At 38.1% G+C, this 26,887-nt stretch overlaps 1 protein-coding gene across 2 annotated transcripts; it reads left to right on the top strand.

The window, feature by feature from the left end:
- The first annotated feature begins 614 nt into the window (after window positions 1–614).
- Window positions 615–26,397, top strand: LOC110819992 (GHMP kinase family protein). Of its 2 annotated transcripts, none has more exons than XM_022049353.2 (10): window positions 615–808; window positions 1,144–1,294; window positions 19,236–19,333; window positions 19,649–19,758; window positions 19,848–19,900; window positions 20,096–20,479; window positions 21,005–21,109; window positions 22,091–22,318; window positions 25,360–25,482; window positions 25,937–26,397. In XM_022049353.2, the coding sequence occupies exons 1-10, from the start codon at window positions 801–803 to the stop codon at window positions 26,198–26,200; spliced, it is 1,524 nt and encodes a 507-aa protein (XP_021905045.1). In that variant the 5' UTR covers window positions 615–800; the 3' UTR covers window positions 26,201–26,397. The 2 variants fall into 2 exon arrangements, with proteins under 2 accessions (XP_021905045.1, XP_021905046.1); XM_022049354.2 differs by lacking the exon at window positions 615–808 and adding an exon at window positions 816–934.
- Window positions 26,398–26,887: the final 490 nt, after the last annotated feature.

Raw genomic sequence — 26,887 nt, forward strand, 5'->3', positions numbered from 1 at the left:
CGATAGTTGCATTTGTTTTTTTGAATATTTTTTTATTAAAAAAATAATATTCACAATTTTTTAAGTATAATGAAATATTTAAGTAATAAAGTGAGATTCATTAATTATTTATTATTGTAAATAATATTTAAAATAAATTTATCAATCATTGGATCTTGTTGAATCTTTTCTTACTTAATAAATAATACGATTAAAACTATATAACATATATATTAATTGGTAAATAATATTTAAAATAAATTTATGTATGATTTATTTTGTAAACTTATTTTTAGTCTAAATAGTAGGTGATATAAGTATTTTCTAAAATAATAAAAATATTAACTTGATATGAAATTTAAGCAATATGTCTCATATTTCATTCAAATTATTAAATTGTATAATCCATTGTTAAAATTTTGTATAAAAATATACATAAAATCATCATTTATAATTTTCTATGAAATTTACATAATATTTTAATTGAACCAATCGTAAATTTAAAAATAAGAATTTGTTCAAAAATACTCTGAATTTGTAGTATACTAAAATATTAATTATCATCACATGCTTGTTATTCAACCGGACCGCCAGCTCCGGTTTGAATAACCCCAAAACACAAAACAGTAAACATCTTTGTTTAAGAAAAAAAAAAGAGTCAACATTTTTGATCCCATCTGCTGAACATTTTCTCTCAGAATCAAGAAATTGAAATCGGTGTCATTTGATCAGAGCTAAATCCAACTGACTCCCGGTAGTTAACAATTGCAGAGAGAGAGAGAGAGAGAGAGAGAGAGAGAGAGAGAGAGAGAGAGAGAGCAATGGCCGTGTAAGTCTCTCATTTTCGATTTCTTCACTGATTTTTATGAATATAAAGTGCAAGCCAAACATTTCCCCTTTCTACATTGTGTTCTCCGTTTGGTTCGCGAGAACTGGCAACAAAATTCATAATGGAGTGCGTTTTATTTATTTATCTCTTCGGATCTAGATTTCCCTGCTTTCTTTGTTGTTTTTCTTCAAATCAGTTCCCCATTTCTGTCCTAGAACACCGAACTTATAAATAAGAGAAGAGATAGTTCTAGTTGCTCGATAATTCTCGTAATATAAAGAAGAGATAGTTCGCTGTGATTTTGATTTCTGTTTGCCGATTTTATGCTAATTCAGGGTTGCTTCAGCTCCTGGGAAGGTGTTGATTACCGGTGGTTATCTTATACTCGAGAGGCCAAATGCGGGGATTGTATTAAGTACCAATGCCCGCTTCTATGCCATTGTGAAGCCACTCTATGAAGAAGTCAAGCCAGAAAGCTGGGCATGGGTGTGTGATTAGCGTTTTTAACCTTTTTAATGGATACTATCCTGGTCGAAGTTATTTCTGTTTCTACTCATGTTTTTCTGAAGCATATTATATGATCCTTACTCAATCTCTTTTTCCTTTTTCTTCATTGTCTAGTGAGGGGGATAATTTTCTTGCCAAATCGGGAGAGCAAGCTAGAAATTGAACAAAACAGCATATCTTTTTAGGATACAAGGTGTCTTTTTTTCTTTGGATAATGGGGGAGAAAGATAAAGCGATTAGATGCAACTATGCTTTATCTGTTCTTTTTTTGTAGGAATTGAAGCTTCAGCCTTTTTTTTCTTCTGAATTTCATATATGCTTGTTGATCCTTTTAAGCAATCAAATGAGTGGTATTTAGCTTCTATAGCCAAGTGGATTAATGAGAAATAGGGTGTTTGGAGACTTGACTTTGCTAACAATAACTAAGGTTCTTTTCTGCTTCACTACCATGGGGTCCGATGTTCCTGAAAATGTAATGAAGCTGAGGTGTGGCTTATAATATCCACACACTTGGTTTCTTGTCACAGAGACTTTAATTATGTGTTATGCCATGAAGATGAATAAACATATGAGGACATGTATTTGTGAGAACAAAGGATCTTTAGGAAATGGTAGCAAATATGCGTTGGCGAAGTTTTTGTTTCATTTCCTATGAGATTTCTTTTTGGTATATTCTTTGTCATTTGTGTCAGTGATGATTGAAGTTCTGATTGTAACACACCTAGAAAAAAGCATCTCCATCTAGTTTTTTATCCAAAAGCCCGAGAGTTGAGATATTTATATATATGTATATATTTTTGTTACATTGTTTTCCATAGCACTTTCTTTTGGCATGATTCTGGGCCAAATAGCAATTTCTTATGCATGTATTTAGTTTTCTCACAGGTAGTCTCTAATAAATTTTTTTTGGGACAGTTGATCATTACTTCATTTTAGGAATTAGTTGACATAGGTTGTCTTAAGATGTTCAACTAAATAAGGAAGCATCTTATGGAAGATTATTCTGTATGCTTTCCTTTGACATACGATTAAAGACTTTGGAAGAGAAAAACTATTGAAAGCTTCATGGCATGACACAATTAGCTACTGCAGGGCATATTTGGTTACTAGATACATGTAACAGATTGACCTGTGTTTTCAGTGCAAAAGACACCATTCTTATCCGACTTGCTAGCCACTCTTATCCTACTTGTAGTTTTGTGTTTTCTGGAAAAGAGAGATCTTTTGAGGGATTTGTACTCCCATTCGCTAGAGTTGGAGACAATTGGCTTCAGAATATTAATCTATGGTTCAGTGATTCCCTAAGTTTTTATGCTTGTGATTTAGGGTATGTCATACATATTTTGATTTGTATGATTGTGATTTAGGGTAAGTCATAGATATTTTGATTTGTATTATTGTACCTAATATCTTTTCATACACAGGCTACAATCTCTTGTGAATAATGCCAAAAATGTTTTCTTCTCAAATAAAAGAAAATACAGCCCACTACCATGAATTCAAAAATTGGTGATGGGAACAAACCATCTTTTTGAGATAAAAACAAGTATATGATGTATAAGGCACCAAGGGGGTGCCACCCTTATACAAAAATTTACTTGTCTAATAGAACATCAAAACTTTCTCAAAATCATCGCACCCATAAACATCATGTTTTAGGATTAGAGACTCAAAAGTATGTATCCACCTATCTCTAATTCTACCCAAGTCCTCCATACACCCCTCAAGCGTTCTATTGTTCATCTCTTTCCACACCACTCAAAGGATAGTTAAGGGAATGAATTTTATAATTTATGAATTCTTACATAACCCACCCCAAGCTTGTTGGTTTTTTACTGTACCCCCGATAACCCAATTTATTCCCAGTAAACTATACACCATGTTTTATATACTATATGTTACCGAACACCACAAAAGAAGATGATTGCATGATTCAGCCACCTCTTTACACAAATAACAACCATTAACCATAATGTGACCCCTTCTCGTCAACTTGTCAATGCTGAGCAAACCATCTTAAAGTTTGTATAACTGTTTTTCCATATTTTTAGGGATTTTATCCTCACTTCTATTGTAATGGACCCAAAATTTGCAATAGTTCCATTTAGGATATAATATCCATAACTAGGAAAGGAAATTGATCTATTCAAATTTCATTAAAGGACATTTTGTTTTTCAGAAGTTCATTAGAAGATAGCTCATATCTAGAAAATACAAACCTTGGTGTACCAAGAAAGAAAAGTACTAATTTCAAACTGCTATTTTAAGGTAAAATCTTAGAGGAAAAGTATCAACTGGATCTTTATGGTTGTAAAGCTTTTTCTTTTCGCTTATCTCACATAATATAGCTATACCTTATGCCTGTACTAGAAACATGCATGAGGCTTGCATTTTTTAGCATGTAGGAGACTGAGAAGTCAGGACTGTCAAACGAGTATTGACTTTTCCATTACTCAAGTTATAACAGTGGCCAGAAGTCACTAGTATGATCCTTGTTTGCTCAACTGAGTTTTTCAATTTTTTAATTTCTGACAACTTAGGAGGTATAATAATTGAGATACTTAAATTTTTGTGAGATATCAATGGAATTCTTATGAATGACATCTACTAATCAAGCAAATAAAAGTGTTAAATGCAATGAAAATTAAAAGAGTTAGAGAGAGATAGAGGTTCGGCTACCAACATGCACCTAGTCGTCTTATGAAACCAATATTTCACTAAGCTTCGACGAGCTTTCTACAAATACTAGTTATAGTGCCTAGCTCACTTTTACAACTCTATTACCTTTATCACACAATTGATTTATGCTCAATAAGTTGTGCTTAAAATATTCCACAACTAACACCTTATCAATTGTAGAAATATTGTTACCTGTTTTGCCAAAGCTGATAATTTTACCTTTGCCGTTGCCTCCAAATGTCACATCTCCTCATTTCTTCAGTCTTAACTCCTTGAAGACCTCTCTATCACCGGTTATATGTCTTGGGCATTCACTATCAAGGTACTAATTTCTTTCGACCTTGGAAGCTTTGAAACATATCTATAAACCAAAAATATTTACCCAATTGGCTTTGTTATTCAAATTCTTTTGGCTCCACGTAGGTTTGTAACAATGGTTCCTTTTGGAACGCAAATTTTCTTTACATCAATAGGAAGTAAGGTCTACATGACCCTTTCATTTAAAATAATTGCAAGTGATGAAAGGACTACTTGAACTAGTAGATTTTGGAAAGAAATTTTCAAGAAACTTTTGTTTCTTAGATGGGTCATATTCCAATCTAGCTTTATCATGTATACTTCTTTGATTTGAAAAAGATATATCCAAATTTTCTCTACCTTGTGAAAATATAGAAAATATATTGTTCAAATCTTCAATTTTCTTCTTCAAGCATTTATTTTCATTTTTCATGTCCTTAGTATGTAATTCATTCGATTCAAATTTGAGAACTTTGTATTCTTCTTTTAAGGACTCAATTTCTTTTGAAAGATTTGAGACAACTTTCTTAAGATCCTTATTTTTGAGGCCAAGTTTTATCATATATCACAATGAAGTTCTTTAAAAGCTTTAAGTAATTCATTATAAATAAAATTATGATTAGAAGTTACCTTATTCATTGATTGCCATAAGGCATAGGTTTGCCATATCGTTTTTATCTTCATGCTTGGATTCACTATCTTCACTATCACTTCATGTGGCCATCATGAATTTCTTCTTGAACCTCTTTAGAGCCTTACTTACTTGAGGACACTCAGGTATCCTGTACCTATGCTTGTTGCATCCATAACAAACTAGGGGCTCTTTCTTACTTGATTCCGCCTTAGGAGTGATCTTTGTTCCTTCCAGTTTCTTTTTACTTATTAGCTTTTTAAACTTTCTTGTGAGAAGACCAAACTCTTCATCCTTTTCACTTTCTTTATCACTTTCTCATTTGATGACAAAAATCTTACTGTAAATCTTCTTGTTTTTTGTCGTCTTCATCATCACTCCTCTTCATGGTGAGTTCATGAGTTAGTAGGGATCCCAACAACTCATATAGGCTCAATTTGTTGAGATTCTTTGCTTCTTGAATTGCAGTCACCTTGGCATCTCTTGATCTTGGTAGACACTTAAAAATCTTTTTCACCAATTCATCATTAGTGTAAACTTTTTTCAAGAGATTTGAATGCATTATTTATGTCAGTAAATCTAGTGAACATGTCCGTGATGGATTTCTTATCATGCAATTCAAATAATTTATAACTATATACTAACATGTTTATTTTAGATTCTTTTATCTAGTTTCTCTCCCTATGTATTACTTCTAATTTCTCCTGAATCTCTTTAACCGATTCACGAATTGACACCCTATTATACTCATTTACATCAACTCCACAATATAGAAGATTCATAACTCTAGCATTTAGTTGAACTAATTTCTTATCATTTTCATCCTAATCATCTTCTAGCTTAACTATCACTTTGTTTCCTATTCTCCTAGAGGAAATATGGGCTCCTTTTACATGACCTTCTAAATATTATAATCCGTGCTTGAATCAATATTCTTATTCTTGTCTTCTAATAGTTATAGCAGTTTCTATTAAACAATGGAGGTTTATTGGAAGTTTGTCTTCCCTCTAGTTAGGTAGCCAAATATGATCTTTACCCAAGATAATGAAGTTACAAATTAGAGACGTGGTTCTAATACTAATTGTTCACCCAAGCAACTATGGTAACCCAAAAAGGGGAGTAAATTTGGCTTTTCAAATTTCTAATTTCTAACAGTTTAGGAGATATAATAAATGATTTGAATCTTTTATAGATGATAAATACTGTGCTTATGAATGAAATCTACCAATCAAGCAAATAAAAGCTTTAAATGCAACGAAAATCGTCAGAGTTAAGGCAAGAGTGCAGACGCGATTTTTATAAAGGTTCAGCCACCCACGTATTCTTCAGCCCTAGTTTTTTATAAAGAGAGAGTGCAAATGCGATTTTTATAGAGCAAAATACTAGAACAAAGGAGTTAAAGGTGATAGCTTTTCACTCAAGATTCAAATTTTCCCGTTCAAAATCGTAATAAATGTGGTAGATGAGTGGCATTTGTAATGGAGCTAAAAAGGTAGCTGTTATTCACATCGAAAAAAGTAATCTCTACCTTTTAAAATCCCAAAAGCATGTTTTTTAAGACTGTTCTGCATGCAGATGTGACAAATTTTTCATCACATTCCAGAATCACATTTGTTTTTCACTGCCTTAAACAAAACATTCCATGTGATGAAGTGATGATTACATCATATTTTTCACTTCATAAGCAAGAGAATCTGTATGGTGAAGAGATCATCACATCACAATTTTCACATTCAAAACCATGTTTATTATTCAAAATTTTTTATCCACAAAATTCATTTCAAGAATACTTTTCATATAAAAGCTCATTTTCGAAAACTTGATTTAAAATGATAGAAATATTTTTTAACATTATTTTTTCAAGCCTTAATTTTTATCTTACCTTTACTATTTAAGTAATATCTTCAATGTTCTTTTGATATTCTTGGTTCATTTCTTCTTCTTCAAATATATCTTAAAAATCTCCTTGGTCCTTACTCTTCTTTCGAGAACTTGCTAAATGTAATGGTCCCGAAAATTCAAAAGAAAATACATATAATAATTTGAGTGCAGAAGCGAAATAAAAGATTAATCTTAACATCCCTTACACAATAACTTAAAAGTACTAAACAATATCACAGAATAAGTTATCTAAAATAAATACGAGAAATGAGAAAAATAAAGAAAACTATAAAACATCTAACATCTACTCGTTGTCTTCTTGTAGATCGGGCTCAGAAACTAGGTCCTCCTGATCTGAAATGGTTAAATAAAGAATGAGTTATACTAGCCCAGTAAGGACATCACATTATATCACCGTCACAGAAGTAAAGATTGGTTAAAAATAAAAAATAACCAATTGAGCACAAATTTTAAACCAATACATTTATTTAAAATAAAACCATTTACCCTTTTTATTACCCTTGGAGAACCTGTGAAAACAACCTATAAAGACAATAACATCATACAGATCACAATTTCATGCATAATCAGTAACATAAAACATATCATAAATCCGTATTCATTAACAATAACTGATTATAACTGTTTCTCGTTTTCACCAGCCTATTAATATCTATGGGGATCCATAGGGGTGTTCCCGCTACACGTGAACCGTTCTTCTTAACAGTCTAAATTCCAGAGCCGTCCCCATACCTCGTCCGGTATGAGCGCCAAGACATTAAATCTCAATACTCCGTCCGGTATGAGCGTCAAATGACCAAGTCTCCATACCCCGTCCGGTATGAGACGACATTCACGGTAGGGTTCTCTATGAACTCGGTCCGTCCACCATCTCTCAGGATATCTAATGAGTCTGACACTTTATCTGTTTTCCCTTAGTCTCCGTTACCAAGTTGAATATAATCACATAAACAACAAACATGCACCCGGTAATACAATCGTAACTTAAATTCCAAAATCACACAGTGATCAAGTAAGACAATAACACATGCATTTAAAACCATAGAATAGATAGATCAGATACCATAATGCATTTAAACTGTAAAATAAATCAAGCAGAAATCGACAGAAAATAATGTCCGGTTCGGGCTCCATTAGCAAACTTAATTAATTATGCATATCTATTAATTTGCACAAAATACAGTATTACCGTTTATTCGAACTTTAATTCCATGATGGGAAATTGGGTGAGGGGTCCTTACTTGATTCGACGCCGAAAACTAGATTGTTACTGCGTATACGAACTGTCCTTGGGTTCCGTGAATTTTTTCTCGGGTACTGAAACGCGCTTATGATACCTACACATGTCCCAAATAACCTAAAACTAAGATCCAGGATCTACTCGATCAATTTCGGAATCCTGGCACGGCAACTCTGCTGTGCTTCGGTGACGGTGCCGCCGCCCGCGGCGGCGATCCGCTTCGGATTGGTTGTTTTCGGCCGAATTCAGCCAAACTTGCATCGGTTCCTGTGAGAAAACACACTTAGGGCCCTCGGTGGGACGGAAAAACGTAGAAAACTAAAACTCACCGGCAGTGGGGCTCTTTGGTGCGGCAACTCCTCCGGCTCACGTTGCGGTTGGGTATTTTGCTCCGGTCAACCTGTAGAGGAGGAAATAGTGATTATAATGGTGGAAAAATTACATCGAGCGGGAATCGAGAAGAGCCTCATCGAAGGCGAAAATTGAAACACCCTGCAGCGGCGTTTTTCGGCCAATTGGCCGGTTCTTTCACTCCGATTTGGCCATGGATGAGTTTGGAATCAAATTCTGAGCAAAAGGTAGAATTTTTACCTCGTTTGGCGGTCGATAATTGTTCCGGTGCGGCGGCGGGTGGCGGCGGTCGGCTCCCCGGCGGCTGGACTATCTTCTCTGGTGAGGGGCTCTACCGGCTAGGGTTAGGGTTTGGGTGTGGATGAGGTTATTTATACTCATCTGCTTTTGATATAGACCATCCATCGCTTTAAATCTGAACCGTCCGATTGCGATTAAATAGGGAGTGAATCTGCGCCGTTCATCGCAATTCAATCTGGGCCATCCGTACACGTTTTTTATCTGGGCCGTCTGTGTGCACGGGAACGGATATCAGCCGTTCGATCACGTGCACGCGGATCGCCCACGTGACTACCTCCCGCGTGGCCTCCCATGTCAGCATCTCTGCCATTTGGTGCGTCCTGATTGGTCGGGGTTGCTGACCGGGCAGCTGACGTGGTGTAACTTTTCTAAATTGTGTTTTGACCTCCGGTTTTTTATTTTTCTTTCAAAAATACCCCCAGAACCCAAATTTTCACCCATTTTTTCAAAAATTATTTTCAATTAAATCTTCAACCAATTTTTACTCATTATTATTATTATTATTATTATTATTTTTATTAAAATAAATTAAATTCAATTAAATTCAATTAATACATATTTATATTTATATAGAATTAATAAAAATAAAATAAAATAAAAATAATAAAAATTATTGGGTGTTACAACTCTTCCCCCATTAAAAGAAATTTGGTCCCTCAAATTTGCCTCTTACTCTCGATCGAACAACTGGGGGTACTGGGCTCTAAAGTTTGATTCTAGCTCCCATGTAGCCTCCCTTGGCGTGTGGTTCTGCCATACGACCTTTACAAAGGATATTTTCCGGTTACAGAGTAATCTGCTCTTTCGATTCGTAATGTCGACTGGTACTTTCTTGTAGGATAAGTCCTCCTGGAGTGGGAGAGGTTCGTGGACCAAGACATGATAGGGGTTCGGGTCGTACTTGCGTAGCATGGACACACGAAACACATTGTGGATCTTGGAAAGCTCTGGAGGCAGTGCTAGTCTGTAGGCAGCGGTACCAATTTGTCTAAGACTTCAAATGGTCCAATAAATTGGAGTTCAGTTTTTTCCTCTTGCCGAACCCACTAATTCCCTTGAAAGGAGTGATCTTAAGAAACATCCGGTCGCCTTTCTCAAACACTAAATCTCTCCAGGTGTCCGCATAACTCTTCTGCCTATTCTGAGCCGTCTGAATGTTCTTCATGATCTTAACTATCTTGGATGTAGTCTCCTCTACGAGCTCCGGGCCGAACAATTTTCTATCGCTCAGTTCTTCCCAACAAATCGACGATCTGCATGGGCGCCCATATAACGCCTCATACGGAGTCATGCCAATGCTCGCTTGGTACCTGTTGTTGTAGGCGAACTTTATCAGGGGGTAGATAGTCCTCCCAATGGCCTCCAGAGTCAAGGACACAAACTCGGAGCATATCCTCAAGTGTACGGATTGTCCTTTCTGACTGTCCATTAGTCTGAGGGTGGAAGGCAGTACTGAAGGACAGCTTCGTTCCCATGACTTGTTGAAAGCTACTCCAAAATCGAGAAGTGAATCTGGGGTCCCTGTCGGACACTACTGTCATTGGGACTCCATGCAATCTGACTATTTCTCGGATATACATTCTTGCCAACTTGTCCAAGGGATTGGTCATCCTGATGGCTAAGAAGTGGAAAGACTTGGTAAGCCGGTCAACAACTACCCATATGGCATCATGTTCTGAGTGTGCCTTAGGTAACCCTGTCATGAAGTCCATGGTGATATGTTCTCACTTCCACTATGGGATCGGTAAAGGCTGAAGTAACCGGCCTGGGCGCTGATGCTCTGCTTTGACTTGCTGGCATATCAAGCATTTGGATACAAAGTTAGATGTCTCTTTTTATCCCATTCCATCAAAACCGGAGTCGCATGCTTTGGTACATTTTAGTGCTTCTGGGATGCATGACAAACTTTGAGATATGGGCTTCTGTCATGATGTTTCTCTTTAACTCACTATCACCTGGAACACACACCCTGTCCTAGAATCGGAGTAACCCATCGGCGGAGACTCAGAATTCTGTGCTAACTCCCTATTCTGCATCGTTCTTGAGGGCTACTAGGGCGGGATCAGCTGACTGAGTTTCCCTTATTCTCTAGATTAACTCAGGCTGGACGGTCAGATGGCCCAAACATGTGACTCTCTTCAAGTCTTGAAGTCGAACCTGTTGTGTGGCCCCAATTTGCCTGCATTCTGAAACCATCAAATGGGTTAAGATACCTGCACTTTTTTTGCTGAGTGCATCGGCTACCACGTTGCCCTTACCCGGATGGTACAAGATGTCACAATCATAGTCCTTAAGAAGTTCTATCCATCTTCTCTGACGCATGTTGAGATCCTTTTGAGTGAATATGTGTTTCAAATTCTTGTGATTAGTATAGATCTGAAAGGTCTCTCCATATAAATAATGGCATTAAGTCTTCAAGTCGTATATGATTGCGGCAAGCTCTAAGTCATGGGTGGGATAATTTTTCTCATGATTCTTTAACTGTCTGGACCCATAGGCTATGACCTTCCCATGCTGCATTAGAACACAATCCAGGCCTAGATAGGAGACATCACTGTAAACTGTATATTCTCCCGATCCACTCGGTAAGGTCAGAACAGGTGCAGTAGTCAGCCTCTTCTTTAGTTCTGAAAATTTTTTTTCACAGTTCTCATTGCACTCAAATTTGGCATTCTTCTTTGTGAGTCGGGTTAGGGGAGCCGTTAGACTAGAAAATCCTTCAACGAACCTGCGGTAATAGCCCGCCATTTCCAGAAAGTTACGGATTTCTTTAACTGATGTCAATTTCTTCCAGCCGAGCACCGCTTCAACCTTTTTAGGATTCACTGATACTCCATCCTTTGATATGATGTGTCCCAGGAAGGCGGTCTACTCAAACCAGAATCCACACGTACTCAATTTTGCATACAGTTTCTTTCTTCTAAAAACCTGCAAAACCTGAGCTAGATGATGAGCATGGTCCTCTATGCTTTTTGAGTAGACCAGGATGTCATCGATGAACGCGATAACAAATTGATTTAAGAATTGTCTGAAAACCCTGTTCATTAGATCCATGAAGATGGCTGGGGCGTTGGTTAGCCCAAATGGTATGAGTAGGAACTCATAATGTCCATACCTGGTTCGAAAAGCCGTCTTGGGGATGTCTTCTGTCCTTATTTTCACCTAATGGTAACTTGATCGCAGGTTTATTTTGGAGAAGACCTGCGCACCCTGCAACTGATCGAAGAGGTCATCAATCCTGGGAAGGGGATACTTGTTCTTGATTGTGACCCTGTTCAATCTTCTGTAATCAATACATAGTCTTAACGTTCTATCTCTCTTCCTGACAAAAGTGACTCTAGCACCCCAAGGGGACACACTATGTCTGATAAAACCACTGTCTTGCAATTCAGTGATCTGTTTCCTCAGCTCCTCCATCTCAACGCGGCTCATGCGGTAAGGCGCAACCGAAATAGGTTGGGTGCCTGGCTGTAGATTATAAGTGAACTCGACTTCCCTATCCACTGCCAGTCCGGGTAGTTCATCTGGAAACACATATAGAAAGTCTTGGACTACCAGAATCTCTTGAATACAATTCTGTTTTTTGAGTTTGCCTAGTTAGAGAAAATAGCAAGGTTAAGGTACTTGACAAATAAGAAAACTTGCCATCAAGAAATAAGTACTAGATAATTTTATTAATTTGTAAATGGTTCCTAATTAGGAGGATTGAATACAACCTTCTTGCTAAAACAATTTACGGTGGCATGATACGCCGCTAGCCAATTCATCCATAAAATTACATCAAAATCTCCCGTGTCTAATTCTATTAGGTCTACACTCAGTTTTTTATTTGCTATCTCCACGACACAAACTCTGTAGACAACTTCTCTCAATAGTGTTACACTCCCAGCAGTAGACACAAATAACATTAAATTAAGTTTATCAGGTAATACATTAAATTTGGATGCAAAAACAAGTGAAACAAATGAATGCGATGCACCAGTGTCAATCAAAACATGAGCAAGATGGTTACAGATAGTGTACATAACCTGTACCACGTCCGGGTCGTCTTCGGCATCCTGCTGGGTGAGATTGTAAACCCTGCTCTGGATAGGAGGTCTTGTGACGACCCCGGAAATTTAAGATGAAATATGTGTATTGAAAAGGTCAAATGCGGAAGCGGAGTAAAAATTTGATCAACATCCCTTATACTAAAACCAAAAACGTGCTCAAAGTATAAAAGAACAAACTAACTAAAAGAGAAACTCGAAAATAAAAGCTATAAATATAACTACGGAGTCTTCAGGCGTCCCCTTCGCCGTCTTCCTGCGGAACGGGCTTGGGAACAATGTCTTCCTGATCTGAAATGATTAAATAAGGAATGAGTTACACCAGCCCAGTAAAGACATCACACTATCTCACCGTCACGGAGGTAAAGGTGGGTAGAAAACACAAAAAGACCAATGGAGTATAATTTACAATAAACTCGTTCATTAACATAAAAACCTTTACTATCCACTTATCTCGGTGAAATTTATAAAACAATATACGAAAGCAGTAACATTATCATTATCATGAAATCATATGAGCTGTATAACATAAAACTTCTCACACCTTTTGCAATTCAATCATTATACAACATATTTTTCCTCATTTACCAGCCTACTAGTATTCATGGGGATCCATAAGAGTCCCGTTACCCGTTAACCTTTAACACTTGTAATCAGATTCCGGGTCGTCCCCATACCCCGTCCGGTATGAGCGCCAAAATTATAAACCTCAATACCCCGTCCGGTATGAGGGTGAAACGGGCCGTTCCCATACCCCGTCCGGTATGGGCGCCAAAACACATAAGATCTCCATACCCCGTCCGGTATGAGAGACCACAATCTCGGTAGGGTTCCCTACGGACCCGGTCCGTCCACCATCTCCCAGGATATCTAGTCAGGCTGACCACATTATACAATTATCAATTTACATAACCTTTCATTCCCCTTTTCCTCAGTCAGCATCATCAATTCGTAAACAAGCAAGCAAACCAGTAATTCACGCCAACAAGACAACATACAACATCGGGTTCTCAGTCATTCAACCCATAATCAATAAAACAGTAATATGTGCACACGAAACTATGAAAAGAAAACATAAGATCTCATACTGCATTTAAAACCATAAAATGGGCCAAACAACAGCTAACAGACAAACACACCAGACTCGGGCTCCATTAGCGACCTTAAACAATTTCACACATCTGTTGATTCATGAAATACCGTTTTATCATTTATTGAACTTTAATACCGTGATAGGAAGTAGGGTGAGGGGTCTTTACTTGTTTCGGGGTCCGAACACGGCTCCACAGTGCGCCTACAGGCTGTCCCTAATTTTCCCTGAATTTTTTCCGGGGAACTGAAACACACTACTGGTACCTGCACGTGTCCCAAAAAATTCCAAATTAGACCTAGGGCCCCCTTTCGGCCAATATCGCAATTCCGGCACGGCGGCTCCGCCGTGCTCCGGCGACGGCGCCGCCGCTTGCGGCGGTGATTAGCCTCGAGTTGGCCGTTTCCGGCCGAATTTGGCCACACTTGCATCGGTCCCTGCGATAAAACAACCCTAGGGCCCTCGGGGGGCCAAAAAATTACGAAAAACCGAAGCTTATCGGCGGCGGTGCTCTCGGGTGCGGCGGCTCTCCGGCGAGGTTCGTGTTTTGATGATTCGACTCCGATCAACCTGTAGAGAAAAGAATGGTGATCACGCTGATATAAAAATTGTATCAAACGGAGGCCGGGAAGTGCCTCATCGGAGGCAAAAACCGAGGAGGGGCGCGGCGGTGCCGCTGGGTTTCGGCCGTGTTTTTCCAGCCGTTTGGCCGGGATTTTGGCTCCGATTTGGTCACAGGGGAACTCAGCGTGGAAAAACGAGTCGGGAGTATGAAATTTACCTCGATCGGCGGTCGAAAAACTCCCCGGTGCGGCGGTGGGTGGCGGCGGCCGGCTCCTCCGGCGTCTGGTTCGTCTTCTCCGGCGAGGGCAGGCGGCTAGGGTTTTTGTGGTCAGGTGTGGGGGTTTTATTTATACCCTTTTGCCTTTTGATCACAGCCGTCCATTTTGGTTAAATCTGGGCCGTCCATTCTTGATTGAATCTGGGCCGTCCGTGCGATTGCATCTAGGCCGTCCGTGCGCGCGGGGACGCATCTGGGCCGTCCGATCGCGCGCACGCGGATCACCCACGTGGCCCGTTCCCCGGTCGACGTGGTCTTGCCACGCGGCAGGTCCTGGTTGGCCAGGGCTGCTGACTGGGCCGCTGACGTGGCGCTGACGGGGCACAATTTTTTTAAATTGCGTTTTGACACCCAGTTTCCGATTTTCTTTTCAAAAATACCCCCAAAATCCTAATTTTCACCCATTTTTTCCAAAATCAATTTCAATTAAATCTAAATAATAATTTTTTTTACCCAATTTTACAATTATTATTATTTTTATTATTATATTAAATTAAATTAAAATAAACAAAATAAAATAAAATAAAAAAGAAAATAAAATTAATCATAATAATAATAAAAATAATTTAAAATTATTTGGGTGTTACAGGTCTGCCCTGATTCTGGTTCCTTGGCCACTCTCTCGCATAGTGTTGGGCACTACCACATATGCAACAGGTGTTATTGAGGCGGTAGCATGGTCGGTCCCCGTGATCCCTGCCGCAATGCTGACAGATCTTACCACGTCCTGCCACTGGAGTCTGAGGGGGAGCATGCATCACTGGTCTGGGCCTCTTGTTCTGTTGGACAGGCGCAGTAGGTGCGGGGTGGAACTGAGGGTTTGTGGTTCCCTACTGACTGAGGGAGGGTGTGGAGATTCTTATCCACTAACTGTGTCTTAGCCAGAACGGCCGAATAAGTCCCGAGCTCCAATACAAACAAATGCTGCTTGATCTCTGGGCGGAGGCCCCACTGGAACCTCCTAACCTTCCTGCCCTCATTGATCGTCTCAGGGGAGTATCGGCCTAACTCCAGGAACTTACGAGTATATTCTGACACAGTCATGTTCCGCTAGACCAACTGGACAAACTCCATCTTCTTCAGATGTCGGATGTGCTCTGGGAGGTACTCTGCATGAAAGGCTGCTAGGAACTGTTCCCAAGTAACTGGAACAGGCAGGGTAGTCTGCTTGAGTTCTCACCAGCGTTCTGCTTCTCCCACCAGCATGTAGGTAACAAGGGTGACCCTCTGCTTGGGAGTCACCCCTAAGGTGTTGAAGGCCTTCTCCGTCTCCGCCAACTAGTACTAAGCATCTTCAAAAGAGGATTCTCCTGCAAAAGTAGATGGGTTCAGTTTTCTGTACCTCTCTATGTAGCCTGGGTCAATCGTGGGAGGAACTGGATCCCGTGGAAGAGGGACTGGGCCAGGTTGAGGATAGACTGGGGGCCCTGTGGTGGTACTTGCTAATATGGTGGGGGCACTGGATTATACTGTGGCGGTGCCGGGCAGTACTGTGGCTGGGGCACTGGATTATACTGCGGCGGTGGTACCAGGTGGTACTGTGGAGGAGCAGGGTCGTACCGAGGTGGCTCAGGGTCCTCTCGCTGCAGTGGTGGCTCAACCTGTGGCAGCAGGGGAGGGTCAGGTAACTCCCTCTTCTCCTCTCGGCCCTGCTGGGCCGCAATGAGTCTTTCTAACATCTCAAATATCCTGTCCACGTCTTCCCTGAGCGAACCCTTCTGGGTTGCCCGGTTTAGTGGGGGTCTTCCTCTTCTCATCTCTCTATACCTACATTTCACAAGAAAGAGTTGAGTGATAATTTATTGTTTGGTGTTTCTCTAAGTATTATTGTGTAAGGGATGCTGAGGAACGCGGCTCTGATACCAACTATAATGGCTCCGGAAATTCAAAAGAAAATACATATAATAATATAAGTGCAGAAGCGAAATAGAAGATTAAAGTTAACATCCCTTACACAATAATTTAAAAGTACTAAACAATATCAGAGAATAAGTTCTCTAAAATAAATACGAGAAATGAGAAAAATAAAGGAAATTATAAAGCATCTAGCATCTACTCGCCGTCTTCTTGTAAATCGGGCTCGGGAACCAGGTCCTCCTGATCTGAAATGGTTAAATAAGAAATGAGTTACACTAGCTCAGTAAGGACATCACACTATATCACCGTCATAGAAGTAAAGGTTGGTAGAAAACTAAAAACAACCAATGGAGCACAAATTTTAAACCAATACATTTATTTAAAATAAAACCATTTACCATTTTTATTACCCTTGGAGAACCTGTGAAAATAACCTATAAAGACAATAATATCATACAGATTACAATTTCATGCATAATCAGTAACATAAAACATATCATAAATTCGTATTCATTAACAATAACTGATTATCACTGTTTCTCGTTTTCACCAGCCTACTAAAATCCATGGGGATCCATAGGGGTGTTCCCACTACACGTGAACCATTTTTCTTAACAGTCTAAATTCAAGGGCCGTCCTCATATCTCGTCCGGTATGAGTACCAAAACATTAAATCTCAATACCCCGTTTGATATGAGGGTGAAGCGGGCCGTGCCCATACCCCGTCCGGTATGAGCGCCAAATGATCAAGTCTCCATACTCCGTCCGGTATGAGACGACGTTCACGGTAGGGTTCTCTATGAATCTGGTCCGTCCACCATCTTTCAGGATATCTAGTGAGGCTGTTACTTTATCTGTTTTCCCTTAGTCTCCATTATCAAGTTGAACATAATCACATAAACAATAAATATGCACTCGGTAATACAATCGTACCTTAAATTCCAAAATCATACAGTGGTCAAGTAAGACAGTAACATATACATTTAAAACCATAGAATAGATAGATCAGATATCATAATGCATTTAAACTGTAAAATAAATCAAGCAGGAATCGACAGAGAATAAATTAGTCCGGTTCGGGCTCCATTAGCAACCTTAATTAATTATGCATATATATTAATTTGCACACAATACAGTATTGCCATTTATTCGAACTTTAATTCCATAATGGGAAATAGGGTTAGGGGTTCTTACTTGATTCGATGCCGAAAACTAGATTGTTACTGCGCCTACGGGCGGTCCTTGGGTTCCGTAAATTTTTTTTCGGGAATTGAAACGCACTTACGGTACCTACACATGTTCCAAATAACCCAAAAATAAGACCTAGGGCCTACTCGGCCAATTTCGGAATTCCGGCACGGCGGCTCCGCCGTGCTCCGGCCGAGCCGCCGTGCTCCGGCGATGGCACCGCTTCCCAGGGCGGCAATCTGCCTCGGATTGGCTGTTTTCGGCCATTTGCTGCCGAATTCAGCCAAACTTGCATCGGTTCCTGTGAGAAAACACATTTAAGGCCCTTGATGGGCCGAAAAAACGTAGAAAATCGAAACTCACCGGCGGTGGGGCTTTTCGGTGCGGCGGCTCCTCCGGCTTACGTTGCGGTTGGGTATTTTGCTCCGGTCAACCTGTAGAGGAGGAAACAGTGATCATAACGGTGGAAAAATCACATCGAACAGGAATCGGGAATGGCCTCTTCGGAGGCGAAAACCAAAACACCCTGCGGCGGCGCTGCTTAGCTTCGGCGGCGTTTTCCAGCCAATTGGCCGGTTCTTTCACTTCGATTTGGTCATGGATGGGTTTAGAATCAAATTCTGAGCAAAGGGTAAAAAGTTTACCTCATTTGGCGGCCGAAAATTGTTCCGGTACGGCGGCAGTCGGCTCCCCGGTTGCTGGGCTGTCTTCTCCGGCGAGGGGCTCTGGCAGCTAGGGTTAGGGTTTGGGTGCGGATGGGGTTATTTATACCCATCCGCTTTTGATATGGGCCGTCCATCACTTTTAATCTAAACCGTCCGATCGCGATTAAATAGGGAGCGAATCTGTGCCATTCATCGCGATTCAATCTGGGCCGTCCGTGCGTGATTCAATATGAGCCGTCCGTGCGCGATGCAATCTGAGCCGTCCGTGCGCGTTTTTGATCTGGGCCGTCCGTGCGCGCGGGAACGGATCTCAGCCGTTCGATCGCGCGCACGCGGATTGCTCACGTGGCTCCCTCCCGCGTGGCCTCCCGCATCAGTGTCTCTGCCACCTGGCGCGTCCTGGTGTGTCGGGGCTGCTGACCGGGTAGCTGACGTGGCATAACTTTTCTAAATTGCGTTTTAACCTCTAATTTTCGATTTTTTTTTTCAAAAATACTCCCAAAATTTAAATTTTTATCTTTTTTTCTCAAAATTATTTTCAATTAAATCTCCAACCAATTTTTATTACTATTATTATTATTATTTTCATTAAAATAAATTAAATTCAATTAATACATATTTATATTTATATAGAATTAATAAAAATAAAATAAAATAAAAATAATAAAAATAATTGGGTGTTACACTAAATCAAACACTTCAAAAAACTCATTAATCGTTAGGAAAAATTAAGTGCTGTTATTCACAAAATCAATTTTTATTTTTCTTAGCAACCTTTATTTTGGAAAACCATTTGGCTGAATATTTTCTTTTTGGGTATGATTTCTCAGGCCTGGACTGATGTCAAATTAACATCTCCTCAGCTCTCAAGAGAAAGCACATATAAAATGTCTCTAAAGCATTTGATGCTCCAGAGTGTCTCTTCAAGGCAAGATTTTATTAGATGCGGTATCAGGATCCTCTATGTCATTTAAAATTTTTGGATCTCTTGCTATAAAAGAAGGTTTCTATATATATATCTTGTTATTTCTTTTCGCAAGGCACAAAGGGAGTATCACATGAAGAAAGAGTTAAATTACTGATGTTAAGAGGTTTAAATATTCTGGTGAAAGGCGCTACCTGGCTCCAAAGATGTTTTAAATGATTTAGTTTTCTTTTTCTGGTAACTGAAGAATGAAGAATGAGAAATATCAGTTGAATTACTTTCTAACATGATTTACCTTGCTGTACACATAAATTTCAGTGAATCAAGGAATCCTTTTGTTGAACATGGATTGCAATATGCTGTAGCTGCCGCTCATGCCATGTTTGACAAGAATAAGAAGGAAATCCTACACAAACTACTCTTGCAAGGTAATATCTATAGTTTTCTGCTTCATACATCTATCAATCCCGTCAACTAGAACTTCAAGAATCTTATTTGCAATTAATTAGTCCTGCAGGTCTTGATATAACCATTTTAGGTTGCAATGATTTCTACTCATACCGAAATCAGGTATTTTTTTTATTTTTTTAATTATTTTGAATATTTTCCTTATAAAAAATATGCCATCGATCCCTTTTCTTTGTTGCCTTTGATTTTGCAAAGGATTTTTTGCACATTATATTATCATTTATATTTTGTTCTACTTTATCAATTTCTATCTTAAGATTTCAATCCAAATTTTGATAAACACTTAAATTTTGTTAGATTGAAGCAAGGGGACTTCCCTTGGTACCAGAGTCGTTGGCTTCCCTTCCACCTTTTGCATCAATCACTTTCAATGACGAGTCAAATGGAGAGAATTGCAAGCCTGAAATTGCAAAAACTGGCTTGGGTTCTTCTGCAGCAATGACGACAGCTGTTGTCGCTGCTTTACTTCATTATCTTGGTGTAGTTAATATTTCCTACTTATCCAAAGATCAATGGCGAGAAAAGACTGAGTCTATGGATTTTCATATAGTGCATATTATAGCTCAAACTGCACACTGTATTGCACAAGGGAAAGTTGGCAGTGGATTTGATGTCAGTTCTGCAGTTTATGGCAGTCAGCGTTATGTCCGTTTTTCACCTGAAGTGCTTTCTTTTGCTCAGGTCTCTCTCTCTCTCTCTCTCTCTCTCTCTCTCTCTCTCTCTCTCTTACTATTTTTTCACCTGAAGGACCAACTAAAGTGCTCTTTATATGTTTCTATGCAGCATTAGGGCATGAAATGAAATGTCTGTAACTTTGCAACATTCAAGTTCTTTAGGAGAAACTACATGTCTCTAAAAATTCCATTGCCATGGTTCTTTGTAAAAGTACATCTTTGGTGTTTCAGTTGTCTCTTATGTTAAATGAATTTTGCTTCCTAAAGTCCAATTAATATTTCTAGTATTAAGGATAGGAGCTCCAAAGTTTTGTTTATTTTCACATTTAATGTATGAAAGATAGTATTATGCAGGAACTCGATGGAATGGTTTTGTATCCATTAGAATATAGAAAATAAAGTGGGACCAGTTCTTATCAGCTTTAACTTTTTGGATAATTAATCACCCAATTTTTTTTAGTATGGTAGGAAAACTTTCTTTAGAAAGTGCTTTAGTCTGTTTTTTAATTAATTTTTCTCTGTAACTTTGCAGGTTGGCGTTAAAGGACTGCTACTACAGGATGTCATTGGTGACACCTTAAAAGGCAAGTGGGACCATGAGAGGACTAAATTTTGTTTACCACCATTGATGACTCTTGTAAGCATGTAAAAAACTTTTATCTATTTTAACTTTTTTGTTGTTGACATGATTTTGTCAAAATACCTATTGTAATTACATTTTTCTGATATGCATGACGCAAGTCTCTTCTTACGCACCTCATGCTGACCTAATAGAGGCTTATTGATCTTATCCAAATGGTCTTTTTTAGTCATATTAACTTAGAAGAACCAAATATACAAATGGATCTGGTTCTTTCTTCTGAAATTTCGTTTACTGTGATTATGGAGGTCATCTGTAAACATCTAGGATTTCTTAATGGTGAACTGGTTGGCAATTCTTTCAACCTGAAACTTGGCCACAGAGTGATTCTATAACCTAATTGTGAAGCAATGGATTTGGAACATTTAGATCACCAGTATAATGAATCCGTAAGTATAAGTTGGAACACTAATGTAGCTAAGCACAAGGCACTTAAAACATAGATAAATAGCATTGTCAAATAGCAGGATATCTTTTGTTTTTTCTCTTTTAGTAATAATGTTTATGGAAATTCTTTCAAAAAAAAAAAAAAGAATGTGGAAGCAAAAATTATGCAGAATAGGAATATTCTAGAATGGTATGTTCTACCATTATGAGATATTAATACAATTAAAATATTTTTTTATTATTAGCACTATTATTTAGGAATTATTAAAATAGACTTATCATTGGTTTGCGAGAATTAGAAATCTTATTTTGTTACTATTTTCTTATTTAGGAATTCTAGTCATATTAGGCTATGTAAACATCCTATAAATATATGAGTGACTCATCATTGTTGATAAGACTGCATATGAAATAAAAACTATTGGTTTTCTCTTATTGAATTGAGTGCCTGACAATCCTGTGATTGTGGCGGCAACATTTTAGTGATTCTGGATCAGATTTATCTTTTCCTTCACGTTGTTTTCTAAACCCTATTCTGCCAAGCTACATCAAATGTATTGCTCGTCGTGATTTATTATTGACTCTATGCAGTTGTTGGGGGAACCAGGAAGTGGTGGATCATCGACCCCATCAATGGTAGGTGCCGTGAAAAGTTGGCAAAAGTCTGACCCACAGAAATCCCAAGAAACATGGAGACATTTGTCAGAGGCAAATTCAGATCTTGAGACACAACTACATATGCTGAGCAGATTGGCAGACAAACATTGGGATGTTTATAAGTGTGTAATTGAATACTGCAGCGTGCATAAATCAAATGAGGTAATCCTTTGATTCATTTTTACACCTATTTCCGGGGAAGTAATGGCAGAAAATCTTCTCATGATGTTCTGAATAGCCATAAACTAATATTTTAATTTGTATGGAATTGTGAGATCCTAGATAAAAATGCTATTTGAAACTTTTAGGAGCCTAACCACTAGCCCCTAAGTGTTTAACCTGTCAACTACACCAACAGGGTACTGACCCACAGGAGATTCAAACGGGATGAGAAGCCGTAAGCACCAAGAGACCCATCAGAATGAACTTTTGCTTCTTTTTAGGACTCTAGGCTAGTCAAATATATTGAGGGAATTTACATTATAATTTCCCTTAGAATAGTACTTTATTTTTTCTCAGACCTTCACAGTTAGGAATTTGTCAGTCTACTTAATCATTTTCTAGATCATAGGAGGAGTACACTCTATCTTATCAATGAATAAAGCTTTCAACATTATTCCTAAATTAGAATATTCTCTAGAAATCATGGTTTCTTGCCAATGAGCCCAACCATAGGCTGTCAAGGATAGCAAATCCAGTAAGCAAGCTTATGCTTCCTAGACAATTTTCCCTTAATAGACCTGTGACCCATCTTAGATGAGGGGATGTAACATTTTCATATTAGAGCATGGGTCATGGGGAACCTTCTAATAACATTTTGACTCCTTGAGACTCTACTAGGAAGACCATGCATAAGAACTTGAGGGAGGAGGATTGAGCATGTTATGATTTTGTTGCAAATCGGCATATTTTTGTCATGCCATTTCTCTAGATGTGTGTTTTATGCATTCTGAGGTGGCAAAATCCCATAATCACATTTGTTTTACACTGTGAAGTGGCTTGGAGGCTTTGGTCTATCCTTTTTTATATGTTTGGTTACTGTTGGGTTGTTTCCCCATCCATTTTCTTTCTATTTTATCAAGGGTGGTAGTAGATAGAAGTGACAATTTAAGAGATTTGAGCAGAAAAATTTGTCCTCCCATGGAGGAGAATTCTCATTATATATACAAATATACAAGGTAATTTTCTGTCCCTAAATTAGCTAAACTACCATATATAAATCTGTCCTACATTTAGCATATCCTAATATAAGGAAAGAATAAAAGATATGAATATAGAAGATAGTTATCAAAGCTGTAAAAGACATAAAATTAGACATAAAATCTGCTGGCCTTATAATTGCATAAAATCTATTGGCTAATTGCATAAAATTTGCTGGCTAATTGCTAGCTAATTTTTTTGACAAGAAGGAAGCTCGAATGTCTTGAAGATGTGTAATTTTAGCTGGGTTATGGGTGTAGTGGTTGGAGCTTAATGCTAGGGTTTTGAAGGATCAAAAGCTGGTTGTCTTTTCTCTGGAACTGTATGGCTTTCTTTGCTGCTTGTGGGCTGAAGCCTATCACTTTTTTTAGGATCTCTTTGATTATTTTGCAAAGGGATTGACATGCTTTTTTATTTTAATGCACTCCTTTCTCTTTTATTTTTGTTTAAGAAGATTTCTTGTCCTCTAGCTTTATAATCTTCTTTCCTCTCTCTAACTAAATTTCTTTTTTTTTCATTTTCTTTTTTTAAAAAAACTTAAGTTATGGATCTCATCCACCTATATTTATGAGGAGAAGTGACCATCTCTTAGTCAATGTTTTTTTTTTCTTATGAAAGAAGTATTATTAGAAGAGTATGAGAAAAGCAATCAAAGACGACTCTGATCCTCCCTTATGGGGAAAAAAGGAGGTACAAGGAAAGGAGAAAGAATGGCTATGCTCAAAGGATGACGACTAGCCAGTCTTTATGAAAAACAGACAAAATGAGATTCACAATCTCTGAAAATCTTGACATTTCTCTCCAGCCAAATCATCCACAACCTAGCAAAAGTAACTCCTCTCCATAAAATTTATGTCCTTTCTCCAACCAACAACTCAGATAGCAGAAGATAGAAACTCCTTAAGGTGGAAAAGAGAATCCCAAGAAACACCAACAGTATCAAGCAAATGAGATCAAAGACTTCAAGCTATATCACAGTCAAGGAACAGATGATAACGAGATTTAGCAGCTTTAAAGCGCATCATGCACATTCCAGAGGTTAACATACAATTTCTTCAGCAAGCTTGGAGATCTCTGAGTCATTATGATAATTGTTCTGTTTAGTAACAGAAAGGAGCAGATGAAAGCTTTGAATGTAAACTAGCCCATTCAACTCCAATAGATAATGTGGCTTCACTTGATAGATAATGGTGCAGATCAAACTCAAAAAAGGAAAAAGTTCTTGTCCATGGTAATACATGTGAGGATTATTGGAACTTTTACTTGAGCAAAGTCATGCCCTTAAGCTTTTGGACAAGTGTTTAAGTGTGTTATGATTGGCTGTTATAACAGTTATAAAGGGAAAAATATAATCTTATATGCATTGTAATTTATGTTTGTTACTAACATTATGTTTTTGTAATTAGGATCCTATAACCTAAGTTTTGTAATTTCTGACATGTATCCTAGTTAAAAAATGTGCTCTGGGAGCTTCATTTTACTTCAACTGAACCTCCTATCTTATTTTGTGACAATGTTAGGACCCTTATGTGGCTTTTAATCCAGTCAACCATACTCATTCTAAGCATATTGAACTAGATATTCTTTTGTTTGAGAAAAAGTACAAGCAGGATAGTTAGTAGTACAATATATTGCCAGTCAAGATCAATTAGTTGACATTTTTACCAAAAGACTTTCTTTTGCAAGATTTAATTACTTGAGGTCCAATATCTACATGATATGCCACATAGCTTGTGGGGGAGCAAAAGGATAAATATAACCTTATCTGTAATGTAATGTATGTCTATCAATAATATTATATTTTTGTATTATTAGGATCCTACAATCTAAGTTTTATAAGATTAGAACTCTATATCTTGGTATATTGTAACACTATAAATAGTATACTCATGTAATAAATGAAATCAACCACCAATATTTTTCAATAATCAGTCAATTTATACCCAATATAATTTGTTCACATGCATTTACATTCCTGATGCTTTCAAAAATTGTATGAACAGTGGATGCAGCATGCTACTGAACCAAACAAAGAAGCAATTCTTAGAACACTGTTTGGGGCAAGAGATGCGATGCTCAGGATCAGACATCATATGCGCCAGATGGGTGAGAGTGCAGGTGTTCCGGTATGTTCTTTATCTAACATGTGCATCTCACATAGTTGGTTTCACATTTTTCATATGAAAAAGTTCATTAAGAAAGAAGGAATAGAATACAAGTCACTGGGGAATTATCTTCACCGTGTCTTCAAGTCATCTGTAACATGGGCACTCTTGCGGGTCAAATAATGAAGCATGTTCTTTAGGTGCAAGAGGACTAAAATCCTGATGATCATCTAAAGAAGTCAAATTCCAGCAATCTCTTCATTTTATTTTTTGCTAGTTTAAGGATATGATCTGTCCAGATTTCATGTATTACTTGCGCTCACATTCTCTATCATGAACTGTAATTATTATAGAGAGCATAATTTGATCCTCACTATTCCAAGACTTCTACAACCCAAAATGATCTTCCTAGTCTCACTCACTACCATCTAGTGGTTGTACAACTGTGGTGATCTTGATTACTCGCAAATTGCAGATAGAACCTGAATCACAAACTCATCTTTTGGATACTACCATGGATATGGAAGGAGTTCTGTTGGCTGGAGTTCCAGGAGCAGGTGGTTTTGATGCAATATTTGCCATTACTTTAGGAGATTCTGATAACAATGTGACGAAAACATGGAGTGGGCTCAATGTTCTAGCCTTGTTAGTTAGAGAAGATCCTCATGGTATTTCTTTAGAAAGTGGCGATCCGCGAACCAGGGAAATTACGTCGGCTGTTTCTTCTCTTCATGTTTAGAAGTTGAGTTTGCCCATATGCTTTTGAGTCCATTGAAGATCTTTGATATCAACTTGGAATATAAATACATGTGTTTTAAATTAACGAATATGATTAAAGAAAATGAAAGATTGTTACTCTTTCACATTTCTTTTTTAATATTTGAGAAAAAATGAAAACAATTTGATATTATATACTTCTAGAAACTTTTGCTTGCCTCTACCTTCGAAATCCTTTTAAATTAAAATGCAACCTCTAAATTTAATGTGGGGTGTTTGGGGGGGGGGGAGGAGATGCACTAAGCATATGAAATCTTTGCATGTGTTATGTGCCCTGGTATTATACTATTCGACAAGGTTTACCAGAGGAGGAAGAAGAACTAGAATTAAGTGTAATTTGTTTGTTGTTAGGACCAAGTGTATTTAAGTTATTGTTATGTTGTGTATTGCTTCAATTCAATTTCTGTCACTGTCACTTGTGGACTGACACTAATCAATTTCAGTTGGGAAGTTAGATGGCACTTGTGAGTTTGAAATTTTCTATAGTTACGCTAGGATGAAAACAGTTCCTGGTCTTAAGAAAACTGTTTCCTCTGCTGTGATAAGTATGTTAATAGAATCTAATTTTAAAGTTTGACTAATTTTTTAAGAGGCCACTGGGTCTTTTAAGGAGCCCATGACTTTGTATTTAGGTAAAGAAAGAAGATCT

This window comes from Carica papaya, chromosome 3 (genome assembly GCF_054855325.1).
Source record: "Carica papaya isolate Zhongbai chromosome 3, ASM5485532v1, whole genome shotgun sequence".
In the NCBI taxonomy this organism is placed as follows: domain Eukaryota; kingdom Viridiplantae; phylum Streptophyta; class Magnoliopsida; order Brassicales; family Caricaceae; genus Carica; species Carica papaya.

Bases quoted from the DNA above. Each gene is read 5' to 3' on its own strand.
- LOC110819992 (XM_022049353.2), top strand. The intron at 21,110-22,090 runs GTAAGCATGTAA...GACTCTATGCAG, and splicing joins TACCACCATTGATGACTCTT to TTGTTGGGGGAACCAGGAAG. The intron at 22,319-25,359 runs GTAATCCTTTGA...TTGTATGAACAG, and splicing joins GCGTGCATAAATCAAATGAG to TGGATGCAGCATGCTACTGA.